This window comes from Oxyura jamaicensis, chromosome 3 (genome assembly GCF_011077185.1).
Source record: "Oxyura jamaicensis isolate SHBP4307 breed ruddy duck chromosome 3, BPBGC_Ojam_1.0, whole genome shotgun sequence".
In the NCBI taxonomy this organism is placed as follows: Eukaryota; Metazoa; Chordata; class Aves; order Anseriformes; family Anatidae; genus Oxyura; species Oxyura jamaicensis.
In genome coordinates, this window is record NC_048895.1 from 32,519,977 (window position 1) to 32,534,184 (window position 14,208).

The window sequence follows — 14,208 nt, forward strand, 5'->3', positions numbered from 1 at the left end:
GTAAAAAAAAAAAAAAAAAAAAAAAAAAAAAAAAAAAAAAGACATTTGCCTGAGAATAAGCATAATTATTCCGACCAATTCTGCTGTAAAGGGCAGGCTACACATACTGTTGTTCTCAAAAAACAGCTGCTCTTCCTCAACAAGTACCTGCCAGACAGATAACACCTTCTGATCATCTGTGCACTTTGATGTGTTTTAGCCACAGATCTGAAAGCTCTTTAAAAACTACATTAACTATTGCTGAAACCATTTCATAAAAAGAGAAACTGAACCATGAATCAGTGCCATATCTTGAGCAGTCCTGCAACAGTCCAACCAATGAGACTTGTTTTCTGATTAAGTATAGCATTAATCTAATTTAAAAGTAAAAATAAATCCACATTTCTCACCTTATAAATCCTTACTCTATCTGGCTTTCTTTTTAAATAAACATCACTGTAAAGGGCAAGTGGCCAAGCCTAGCTGCTAACCTAAGGCAAGGTAACAGAGATTTACATCATCTTAGTGGTGGCCATGGTGCTTAAATTCACTCTCCAGTCATTATATATAACATTAAACATAAAGTGATGCACTAATTTTCTACCTCACCTTTAGCTGGATTATCTGTGCAGCCAGATTTAGAGACAGCAAATGCTCACACCTAATGAGAAAAGCTGCCTTCTGATAAATCAAGTAGAAAGTAAAAATGTTTTCTGTACTGTCTATAAGTAACATTTTGGAAGCATATCCCAAGATATATTTTTTATTGCCACATGATCAATTATCAACAAGATTAAGTAATCGCAGCATTTGATAAAACAGACACGTTAGAAGACATGATACACAAAGATGAAAGTTCTGCTTCATCTCACATGGATTCAGCATCATGTTTTCCTAAGAAGTACAACTATTTCTCGGTGAAATAATACAAGTGTTCCTTGTTACTGATAGTGTTTTTGTGGTATTCATAAAACATGCACAATTCTGCACACTCGTGGGAGTAGCCTTTAATTAGGGGAGCAATTCCACAATCCCTGAGTAAGGAAGGGGCTGGTAACATGCATGGAGACTAGCAGAATAGAACATGAAACCAATCTCTTAAATCATGTCAGGTAACAGTCAAAAATTACACCTGTAGTCAATGTATTCTATTCATATATGCCACAGTTTTCAACAACCCTGATCCAGACCACTTGCTCCCTCCAATAGGAGGAATTTGTGACTTCAGGGACTAATTCTAGCATCTTTACTTTAGTGCAAATAACTGAACAACCTCCTCTATGTTTTCGTAGATGTGGTGCAACAAAAAACAAACAATGAAAAGAGCAACAAGACATCAAATTTGAGTGAGTCAGATAACTCTTTCTTAGAGTGAAACTATTTTCCTTTACCCTAGAAGCAAAGAAAGATTACACTGGATTTAGTTGCTCTTGCACATAGGGCTATAAATCTTCCATTGCAGTCCCTCTAAATTTTTTGCCTAATTTTTTCCACTTTCTCATTCACTGTTTAGACTGCAGTTTGGTTTTCACTTTTTTGTGCGTGTGTTGGCTTTGGTGGAGAGGAACAAGCAAGGGACATGATGCTAGAAGTAATTCTGCTGTTATTTAGCATAAATTCAGGATAAAATACATGGTTTGGATGAAATGAGAAATTCATAAAGGTATTTACCTGATGATGTCTTAGCGCACAACGTAGATACTGCTAAAAAGCGAGCAGCAGAAAACACTGTCGTATGCAACAGATGTACAGATTTCATAGTACATCCAAATAAATTATTTTTACCTGACAGTGTCATATATTACCGAGGAACATTAAAGGGCTCAAAGGGCATTTTTTTTTTTTTTTGCTGTGCTTCCCCAGTCAGAAATGTATTGAAGTTCTCAAATATAGTGGTTAGTGTCTTTTCCTTTCTAAATCACCACTATATGTTTCCTTTACTTCAAGACAATCATACACAGGCAAAACATGTTCAGAAAACATACAAGGTACAAGAAGTGCACTTCCTATGGCATAAACTCTGAAAAACAGTTAAACCTTATGGAAAAAAGTGTGTGTTTTTTCATAATACTTTTTCCCCTGGCAAAGACAGATGTAATTACTAGATCGAAAATTCTGTTTTGTCTACATTTCTTTGAACCTAATTCTTATTCCAGACAAGATATAACATGACAGAAAACAGTGCAAGGGTTACAATATCTTCTTGTCTCTCTTGCATCACAATGATTACTGTTTTCCCTTTTATTTCCCTTTTCCATGAGTCCTTTCGAGCTACTTGGAGAAATTATATTTTACTTAAAGACAATGGAAAAATAAGATCATTGTTCTCCAGTCTGGGTGCTAGGGATCACATTATCTTTAATTTCTAGTTAATCAAAACAATTTAATTTCTTGAACAATTAAAAGTAGACAATCAGTTCCTTAATTCTTCTAAAAAATGTATTTACCACTGTGTATAAGAATAACCATTCAAAGCAACTGTCATGCAATACCCAGAGCAAACAGACCTTTCATACCAAGTACTTATTAAATGCTTTATTGCTATTATTATTACTATTCTGACTTATTTTTCCCCTCCAGCACATAGTTATACTAGAAAGGTTATGAAAGCTTCAGGAATACCGCTGGTACTACCACAGAAGCTCTATTCAAATAAAAACCATGCACGCAGAATGCTACAATAACTTCGCTGTAACACTGCTGTGTGCAATTAGCAGCTGGCATTTTGATTTTGACTATTTACTTTACTAATAAGCTGTGCTGTCATTTTGCAACAAAACCACTGGTATATTGAGAATCCACATACCCCTGGCAGATCACAGAGCAGCAGGAGGTTCACACGGAGTTGCCAACTGCATGTTGGACTCACCTTCCTCCCCTCTGAGTGACTCCTTCCTCACAAGTTTATCCTCATCTCAGACTGGCTGCATTCACTGCGGTCTCTTGTATCCCTAGAAGAGAGTTGTTCTATGCCCCAAAACATCACTAGGCTAATGCACAGGAGGTTTGCACAAAGCTGACTAAAAGTAAACTCAGGAAATAGACACCATGTACCTCAACAAGTAACTCTTTGAAACATGTTTCTGAACTCATGTGAACTGCCTTGAAAACCATCTCCCGACCAAAACTTGGTTTTAGGATGCCCAGAGAGAAGTCTCCCGACGACATGTTACTTCAGTGTGTCAATAAATGCATATATTGAAGGCTTGATGAGAAAAAAGGCCCTCAGCAGTCAGCCCCACTGCCACAGCATGGAATTAAAAATCCCTGTCACAATTTTAAGGCAACATGTTGCATTCAAAGAAAAGTCAGCACAGAATAATCTCTTTGAACAGGTTCACCAAACAAGAGGTCTCCATGCTACAAACTCAGATTCTCAGAGGCTTCTGAGACCCATGGCCATCTTTTGAAGGTCTTCAACAAGCCTTTGATGAGGAATTTATGGGAAGATCATTTGTTAAAATGCCCTCACAGTGCCACCTGTCCCCTGTTAAAACATCTCTGCAGGGGCACCATTCTCTGGTTGTTCACTCACAACTGAGCTGGTACACAGCTCAGTTTCTGTCAGCTGCTTGCAGGTGCTATTAATCAACACTCACCTGGCAGGGACATGAGTTTCCCACTTGTATACACAAATGTTAATTTCTTAGTGAGCAACTGAGACACCTCCAACACTCAATGAATGCAATATTTCCATCATAAAGGAAATCATGCATTCCAGAGTTGTTATGAGCTGTGTAATCACTATACACGTGACGTGTTGCAGTAGCAACTACAAGTCCAACAACGTTTGGATACCATTCCAGAGTATTCCAAGGATACTCCAAACACCTTACATTAAAGCACTGATTTAAGTCAGCATCTTATTATGAAGGGTAAATCCCCTATCATCTCTAAATCCCAAAGGAATTTCAAGCACAAGGAGAATGAGATGCATGTTGCAAGTCAGAGAGGAATCCTGTACAAATTCAGAAATGGGACCCAGATCCCAAACGTAGTTGAAATTCCTGTCTGTTAAGTCTCTCAGCTTGTACCGGGATATAAATGGCCAAGCATTTATTAACTGAGAGCCACTGGTGTTCTCCCCATCGCCTGAAGATTCTGAAAAGAGATTCAGCTTTGAAATGAGTATGTAACACCAGCAGGCATTATAGGTGTAATGTAAAAATTAATGGGGAATATTTTTGCTGTGACTGAAAGAATGTTTAACTGGATTATCATAAATTCCTAAGTGGCCTTGAATTTCTCATATTTTATCATTTTCCCATCCTTACAAAAAGGAATTTTTTCCATTACCTAAATTAGCATTTTAAACATTTTTTTTTCTCATCTTTAAGAAAAAAATCAAATCAAATTAAACACAGCAAAATAAAATTTCTAGATAGAGAACAAAATGACTGGAAGAAATCAGGTGTTTTCAATACGTGCAGTATTAATCCATACTAATTAGTTCAATTTATTTACACTGACCTAATTATACCGGGTATAGCATAAACCAAATCTAGAATTACATTGAGTTTAAATTAGGTATTGATTTGGTTTTGCCACACCTGGAGTGTTCTAATTTGTACAGGCATTAACATTCCCTTTCTCAAAAGAATCAAGGTTTTGTGCTAGTTTAGCTTACTTATTCATGGAGATGTGAGATGATGCAAAAATTACAAAACATGTTTATATGGAATCACCACACAGCGTTGGTACTAGCATGCAGGCACACATTTATTTTTGGCATAGAATTTCATTTAACAAAACATAAAGGGTATTTAAAAAGAAAAAAAAAAAAAAGCAAACTACAGATTATATACAAGAAACTAGCCAAATAGTCATAGAAATACTACTTTTGAACCTCCTGAGTGCTATTTAACCTTTGACAAAACACCTAGACTAGATGTAATACTGAAAATCCTAGCCAATGACTCTTCTGGGTGGGAGTTTACTTTCCAAAGCAGCCAGGCTAAAATACTGCAGTGTTCATAGCCTCTCCATTTCAGTGAAGTTACACAAAAGCTATATAACCTCTGCACCATGTCTTTAAAAGCAGCATTTTGAAGTAAATATTTATTTATGTAAGCCAGTAAAATTAGTAATGAAGGACTAACAGTCATCCAGCCACAGAAAAACAGGAAATCTGTTTTATATTTAAAATGCAGCAGACAGACTCACCCTTCACATGCACACGGACCCCTAAACTATTTTCTAGTACTTTATTTTTCCAAACAGGAGTTTGGAACAAAAATAGGGATACATTATTGTATCTGAATGCAAAAACAATTCTTGAGCTTTAAAAAAACAGAGCTAATGTTCTCAGAAAAATGTACATTCTTTTCTCAGCAAAGTATGCTCTATTCCTCATCAGTTGTGTTTTAAACAAACTGAATCTTCAGAGACAAGGTCAGTTTTAATGTTGTACTTATGCTATCTCACCACCTACAATGCAATGTACAAGGAGATCAAATGCTTTTCCTGCTAAGACAAAAGCTTTTTTACATCAAAGCATGCTAGGCAATATACAGATTTCCTGCCACTTTTCTCTCATTCCGATTGATTATCATTCTTTAACTTTGTATTTGTTATAATATTAACCACAATCAGTCAGAACAAGTGGACTTTATTTCAAAGTAATTATTTATTGCAGTAGTCATTAAAATGGACCTCAACAGTATTGCTTCACTGTGTCTACACTGAATAGATAATCTCATACTGCTTCTAATGCACTCAATAATATATTTTCAAGCTTTGGTGATATAATCTCCCTACTCAGTGGTGAGTAAGAAATTTTCCATTATACATTCAGTTATTTTAATAGCAGATAAGAGTCGGCATTGTTATAACCTTTTCACGCTAAACAGCACACCTATTTTTAATTGCATTCTATTTATTTAAATGCAATGGACAATTACAGCACATTTCTTCTACTGCACAGATTAGTCCGAGTGGTCTGAACTGTCAGCAGAGGGACTTGGGGAGGCTCACAACACAGGGACTTCCAGAACTCAAGCTATTTGAAAACCTCTCTCTTATCACTTTAAAGTTTGACTGTTCTTTGTGTAAGGACACACATACATAGGGAAAGAACATTTCTTTGGTTAAATTTTTACAGCTGTTCTTAGGCATTGAAAAGAGACTGTCAAAATGTGTATTATCTTCAGAGTAAAAATAATAGGAAACAAATTAAAGGGAAATGAAGAATTAAGTTTCCAACAGACTCAGCATTAACCTCTAGCTCCCTTCCTGATATTAATGCAAAATTGGAAAAATATTGAAATATTTTTCAGTCCCTTCCAAAATTTTATAGCAGGAAAATTAATTTGATTAAGCATCTTATTTGGATATAGGTTTATTTAAACCAAATTCATGAAAAACAAGGAATATATGACATCCAATAGATGTCATAGTAGAAAACAGAAACATCACTTTTTTTCTGACACATCTTACCTATTTTGAAAATTTGTGGTCTGTAGTCCTTACCTCCTTATTATCCATTTGCATTGGACTGTTAGTGACTATTGCTGATAAAGACAATGAGCTAAATTTGCCTTTTCCTGTGTGCTGAATCATAAAGAGGAAACGTTTCTATGTGGGAATTTACATGTCCCACAAATCCTGTACAAGCATAAGAGGTAATAAATTTGAAGAGACACTGAAAACTGTAGGAATGAAAACAAAGAGGCTCTAGTCACATCATGCCTTGTTGGAGTTGTTTCTCACCCTACAAAATCCCAAGGCAGGCACTAAATCCATGATATTTTTATGCATAAAAATTTATTTTATTTTAATTTGTCATGCTGTTTAAGTATTTTGCCTGTTTCTGGAACCCAAACTATCAAACTCAATGTGAAGTCAGAAACCAGCCTCACAGTGGCATCACAATGTGATGAAAGAATTAACATAAGTTTTGAAGTTTAAATGCTCTCTGACATGTGAAACACATAGTATGCAAGAGATTTAATGAATTAGTTTAACATGATAATAATCACTTAAACACACAATAGAATTATAATTGGACGTTTATATATCTTCTTAAGCTACTCAACCTCACATTTTTTCCTAAAACTTCCAATGAAATATGGCGGTTCACAGACCCATTTTGTCTTTACAGGGATATTGGACTTTATAAGAAAACATTCCAATGGGTTATGATACTTTTTTCGCTTTGTTTTCAAAGGGCAAATTATATCTATAGATTGATCTATACCTGAAATTTCCTTTACACTTACCATTATTGTTCTTGTTGTATGGCTGGATGATTCTGGAAAACAAAAGAACCACAGTGCATTAGAGTATTGTCTTTACCATTTAAGAAAAAAAAAAAAAAAAAAAAAAAGGCTCGCCCTGAAGGCTAAAATAGTACTGTTCATCTACAAGAAACATACGAGAAACACAGATTGGAAAGATGTCTCATGAAGCAAACATGATAATCATCACTGAACCTGAAAATACATGGCAGATTATGTTACACTGTTAAATGCACTCATTCCCTTTGTTTAATTATCCTCATCTGCACAAAAATATGAAAATGGAACTAATTCATGTTTCATGTTTCAATAAACTTTTTTTTTTCATTTTGCTTTTAACATGTGGCATCATTTAACATGGATGATACGATCTGCAGAAAAAAATACAGAGTATCAATGTATTTTCACAACTATTCCCATTTGAAAAAGCTCTATGAAACTATGCAGAATTTTCTCTAAGAATTTTCATGGACTGTTGTTTTAATTGACAAAGTAGATCGACAATTACAACATTCAGAAATCTTAATTACTCTCTCCTATATGAGAGATTACAAGTTAGTCAATTGAATACACAGTTATATTTATTTGCTGAGAAATCATGACCAGGCCAATAGCTAATGCAGATTTCATCCCCCTATTTAACTTAAAGTACGTTTGCTTTTGTTGTTGTTTGTTTGTTTTTTTCCCCAAGGACAGAAGACTCATCCTCTCTGGCTTTATAACACTACACCAGTCATATTACATATCTGTTCTTTATTGAAGCAGAATAACTTAAGTAACTAAACAGCCTTTAACCCACTAACTAAAACCAAATATTTAAAAAAATATTGCTGCTGATCTGTAAGATACAAGATGATGTTACTATCAGTCTCATTGACCTGCTCAAAAATTTGGGTAAAATTTCATCATTGGCTATAGTACACAGAGCTCACACAACACTAGCTGCAGTTCTGGATAAAATGTCCTCAATCCTGCAAGAACTGAATCAGCGGAGTCTCAATACTGCAAGTGAAATAAATGTACAATAATTACACTTGGTTAGTTAATCTTGCCCCAGTTCCAAATTGAGATCCTCATGAGGGTCCCAACTGGCATTCCTTACTTAAAAGAATTCTCCATGACTTTTGTTCTTGTTAAAAATGGTATTAACGAGAATAAAAGGACATGAGACAGAACAGCTGCACATCTCTTCCTGAAAAATGGTAATTAAACTGGTAGTTAAATGCTAATTAAATCAAACCAGTACTTCTCTCTCATTTTGAGAAGTTATCTTAACCAGTCTGAAGATGTAGTTCAATCGTTGATAGAAACAAAGACAAGTTATTTTAAAATTCTCCAGCTGATTAGAAACTTCAGTGTGACCAACACTCAACAGTAATTCCAATATCTAGTTTACAAGTACACTTGCACATCTCTTCATCCTTAATCAAATCTAAGAATAAATACAGACATCAATAACTTCCCATCAATAAAGGTTCTGTAATGTGAAAAGCTACCTAGATTCCAATATTTTAGTTCTGAGATCCTCTCCCAGGTCCCTTTCCCTCTCCTTTTTCCCCATAAAAATAATCACATATAGGAATATTTTTAGGGCACTAGTCGTCCAGGCAAGTTTTAAACTGGTAGTATAAAAATGAAAGTCTGTTTCCTGATTCCTGAATATATTTGTCACTGTTATCAAGTAAGAGAAGATTACAGTAGAGAGAAGAATCCTATCATTTACTGAATTTCTGTCCTTACAGTGAAGTTATTTTTTTTCTTACTACAGCTTTATTTATTGCTTTAACATTTCAGTCAAATAACATTTCAGGAATGTTCCTGAGAAAACCCAGGGCCTACATAAGGGGAAGTATAACCATCTGAGCAACTCTTGAAAAAAAGGACTCATTTCTGTTACAAGCCCAACTTCCCAGAAAAAGAACAACAACAACAACAACAACAACAACAACAAAACTATCACCAAGAGCACAATTACATTTTCTAAGGACTTGAACAACAGATTACACAAAAAGAATGTGGTTTCTTCACTCCTGAAATACGAAGATATATTGCAGAGCATTTCCACTCATCCACAAAAAGACCAAAATGTACAAACAAAACCCCACACTTTTTATATTCAGAAACTTCAGTAGTAAGAATATCTCCACTCTTACTCAGAGGTACTATGCTTTTCATATAGATTTATATGCGAAATCTATAAAATTATGATTATCATGATTGTATTACTAATGTCCCAAAATAATACCTCTTTTGAGGGAGATGATGACTGTAACACATAACAGCAGGATGTACGCGGAGGTTGTTAAACATCATATTTTTGAAGAACATTTTACAGAAACTGTTAATACAACGCCAACAGCTGTTAACTCCAGGATATTAGCATTTTGATAACCTATTAATAAAACCAAGCAAAGAAGTGAAGGAAGACCTGTTATATTTGTAGAGTAATCTCTCTGTTTTATCATACAATACAAGCATTCTCATTTTTTCCAGATATATTTCTTAGCTTTAATTGCTGTAGATACTAAAATATAATCTAAATTGCCAAACATCTTTCAGAAAGAATTGAGTATACATATAAATGAAAAGATAGGGAAATAACTATTTAGGTAGTAGACATAGTCAAAAATTTCTAGATCTAGCAAAGACTAAAGTATTGTTGTTGCACAATTTAAACTCTTGCATACACTTAAAACTGAATAGTAAGATTTTGGAGCCAAGGCGACACCAATTTCTTCCACAAAATAAATTACACCCTGATTTGGCAGAAATTTTTGGCTGTTGTTTGGGAGAAGAATCCGACCCCCACTCTGCTACAACTTCCTTTCAGGTAGTTGTAGAGAGCAATAAGGTCTCTCCTGAGCCTCCTTTTCTCCATGCTAAATGACCCCAGTTCCTTCAACTGCTCCTCATAAGACTTGTTCTCTAGACCCCTCACCAGCTTCGTTGCCATTCTTCATGCATGCGCCAGCTCCTTGATGTCCTTCTTGTAGTAGGGGGCCCAAAACTGAACACAGTATTTGAGGTGCGGCCTCACCGGAGCTGAATACAGGGGGATGATCACCTCCATGCTCCTGCTGGCCGCACTATTTCTGATACAAGCCAGGATGCTGTTGGCCTTCTTGGCCACCTGAGCGTGCTTCTGGCTCATGTTCAGCTAGCAATCTACTAATACCGCCAGGTCCCTTTCTGCCAGGCAGCTTTCCAGCCACTCTGCCCCAAGCCTGTAGCATTGCATGGGGTTGTTGTGCCCCAGGTGCAGGTCCCTTCACTTGGCCTTGTTGAACCTCCTGCAGCTGGCCTCAGCCCATCGGTCTGGCCTATCCAGAGCCCTCTGCAGAGCCCTTGATCAACACTCACACATAACTTGGTGTTATCTGCAGACTTAATGAGGGTGCACTTGATCCCCTTGTCCAGATCATTGATAAAGATACTGAAGAGAACTGGGCCCACCACTGAGCCCTGGGGGACACCACTTGTGACTGGCCTCCAACTGGATATAACTCCATTCACCACAACTCAGAGAAACAATATAGAGTCAAGAAAAAGCAAGAAAGCACAGAAACATAAAAACGTATCTCAAAGCATCTTCCCCCCACACAGGAACTTTCCAGTTTTACTGCCTAATCATTTTTTGAATGTGCTTTCCATATTACATTATGCAATAAAATAGAAGTACTACTCTGCAATCACAGCTTACGAAAAATAATCAACCCACTTGACAGTAATCATACACAGAATCACTCTAAGTATGAACTCCAGATCTCAAATCCAGAACATGTAATTCATGAGGTAATATGCTGCTAACCCTGTTACCCAACAGACAGGATTGTCTTTCTGAAACTTTAATTCTTTAAAATAATACCAGGGGAAAGTAGTAATTCCAGGAATTAGGTTCTGGTTATCTGCACTGTTTTATATGCTAACTTGATTATAGTGTTGTTCTTACTGTTTACTGTTTTAAGAGCTGATTTATTCTGCCAGTTATAAAAGCCAGTATTACTGTAATTTCATGCCTACACATCACCTGCATGCAAAATAAAATAAAATAAAATAAAAAAGCAGCCCTGATTCAGCAGCAGAAACAGAGGGCAGTTCACCATGAAATTCCCTTTTCCTCTTTGTGTGATCCCTCTTGCTTGCTCTTTCTATTCAATTGCCATTTTCAGGAATTCCTTAGTACAACAAAATGGAAGTGATGTACAGCATGCTCAAAGTGGGGTATCGGAGTATGAATGCAATTCTAAATCTAAGGTTTTCAGAACCAAACGTACAGAAAGAAGCCTTACAAATTCAAAGATACATTTTTGAAATAAAGGAAATAAAAAAATAAAATAATAATAAAAAAACTATTCGATTTATAGTGTACTTAACACCCTTGGAAATAACTCATATTTCAGAAAATCCAGAAAGCCTGAGAACTATGATTAAATAGAAATTGTGTTTTCACTTAGGCAAAAGAAAAGCACTCAACCATCTATATTTAAAACAAACAAACAAAACCATAGTGATATGCTATGTTAACACTTAGGAAGAGTTCTTTCTCAGATGAAATTCAGGGAAACATGGGTTTGCATAAATGGTTTTACCCCTTCCAAGTCATCCTGTGACCAATTTCATCACAAAGAGTTCATGCTGCTTACATTTACCTACTGAAAGAATACTCTGCAGACTTAGCAGCCTTTGGACACACAGCAGAAGATTGTTCTTTTATTTATAATAAAAAGCTCTCCAGTACTTTGGAGATTATTTTAATGTGAATTCCATATAGGCAAATGACGACTGCACATTTATCATTCCAAGATAACATGATTTTCTCATTTTTAATAAATTCTGGAAAGGTATTTATCTTCTATTTCTCAGATAAAAGTGACACATTCAATGACTTTCCTCCTTGTTATTTTTCACCTGAAGTCAACAGTGTCATTTGCATCACTGAAGCTGGATGCATGAAGACAGAAGTGGAGGGGGGAAATCATCAACTCACTGTAAATGAACAGAAGGGAAAATGTTGTTTTATGATTCAAAAATTCAAATAACAAAGCAAAAACAAAAAGGCTTTTGACACACAAACATTGGATGTAGTATCTTAGTTCTATGAATGATTGACAATTTCAGCAGTGACACCCTGGGGTAATTACAGACTCTGTAATTCTCCAGGTACATAATCTGGACACTGGAAGTTGTCATTAGTTCATCATCTCCAATATCATAATTTGTACATCTGCAAAGAGAATATACTTATTTGGAAATGTAAGTGTTAGAGCATTTTCTTTTTCTACTAAACATTTAAAATGATTCCTTCCAACTGGATACTGAAAATAGACAGAAATTGGCTAGTGTTATCCAAATTGCAACAAAGGTAAAAAGGGTTTTATGTTAATTTCTTGAGGGTCAGAGATGGCTTTAATGACTGTATAGAACTATGCGTGACAAGTCTCTTACCATAAAGCATTTCACATTGTCACATACATAAAAGCTCTGAGTTGTATAAATCAGGAAATAACCAAGAGTTATAAACACCCTTTTCATAGATCTCTGCTTTCATAGTAACATAACAGCACCATCAGTATCTCCAGAGAGATCTGCTCTCCATGCTCACATTTCCATCAGGATCAGTGCACATATTTCAATAAAAGATCTGTAGCCAAACATTTTAAAACTTTTGCTAGTTATACCAAAGATCAAAACTTGAATGCACATGTCCAAAGTAAATTTCAGAGAAAAGGCTGGCAGTAGAACAATAAATAGCATTTGTTTCTCACTTCTGAGAAAAATGAGATACAATATTAATTATACTTTGTGTTTCAGCATAGAAAGTAGATTCACATAGTAGCTTATCACATCTCATTTCTTCTCTTTCAGTTGGAAATGACTGGTATGTAAAATGAGGCTTATAACAATTTAAGTAGGCATATAGTTTATTAATATGAAACATACATGAGAGATATTTTATGGTTTTATTTTTAAAATGAAGTGCCAGATATTTTTTGGTATGCACTCCATGCTGCTAGCCTGACATCTCAGTAGAACATCTTTGCCAAAAAATAATGTTTTGATAACAAAGATCAGACATTTTAGAGAAAAGACATCTTCCTCTTCTAAGAAATTAAATCCAACAGTGAAAACTACTTTCTTCTAACAATTTTGCATAGGGTTATGTGAAATGAATTACAATGAAACACGTGTTAGAATTTTTTTCTGTTTCAAGAAAATTTGGGGCAGGAAAGACTCCACTCTCTCTGATTGTCAGTTAAGCTGCATATATTTTCATGTGATTGACAAAGGAGAGAAATTCCCAGTGGAAAAACAGGAGTGAAATATAAGCCCTTCTTCCTTGCTTATCTTCTCAATAGCCAGTACTGTTAGTCACAAACAGTGAAAGAGAGAGATTGCCAAAATAGCACCTAGGAGAGAAGGTACACTTTTTGAGGTCTTTCTCACTTTGCCAATTGCTCATGTAACTTTCTCATCTTGCTGTGCCAGAGTTGCGCAGGTTGCTACAAAAATGGACCCCCAAATTGCCATTTCATTCTTAGATACAGCTGATGACTTCAGTAATCAATTCACTAAGAAGCTGAAGTATGACTGTTAAAAGAATCCTTGAAGGCATTAAGACATCTCAGCCTGAAATACAGCATTAAAGGTCTGGAAAAGGGAAGAGAGAATGGGGTTTGGGATTGTTGATTAAAAACTCCTCAGCTATGAACAACCAGTTCTCCTGCTTCTGCCCACACGTCATGAAAACAGTATCATCATCAGGCACAGAACAGTCTCTGTACTTTGTTAGTGATGTTATCATCTTGGATATCCTGTAGACATTTTGGTTTTGATGCATATAAAAGTTAGGAAATGCCTGCCAGTTGACAGAGATTACGCTCATGTAGAATACCTTTACCTTTCCAAATATGAAATGGAAAATTATCATTACTCACCCTTCCAAAACAACAGCCTGACGTAAAACTTGACTACTTGTATGTACTGTTGCTCACAG

The 14,208-nt window shown here is 35.7% G+C and overlaps 1 protein-coding gene across 8 annotated transcripts in view; it reads right to left on the reverse strand.

Annotated features, from left to right (window-relative positions):
• Nucleotides 1-14,208, reverse strand: part of MTA3 (metastasis associated 1 family member 3) — a 159,968-nt gene that overhangs the window by 22,872 nt on the left and 122,888 nt on the right. For all 8 annotated transcript variants that reach the window (XM_035323293.1, XM_035323295.1, XM_035323294.1 and 5 more), the window contains one exon: nt 7,197-7,228. In XM_035323293.1, coding sequence (XP_035179184.1) covers nt 7,197-7,228 — 32 coding nt within the window. The remainder of the gene's footprint in view (nt 1-7,196; nt 7,229-14,208) is intronic.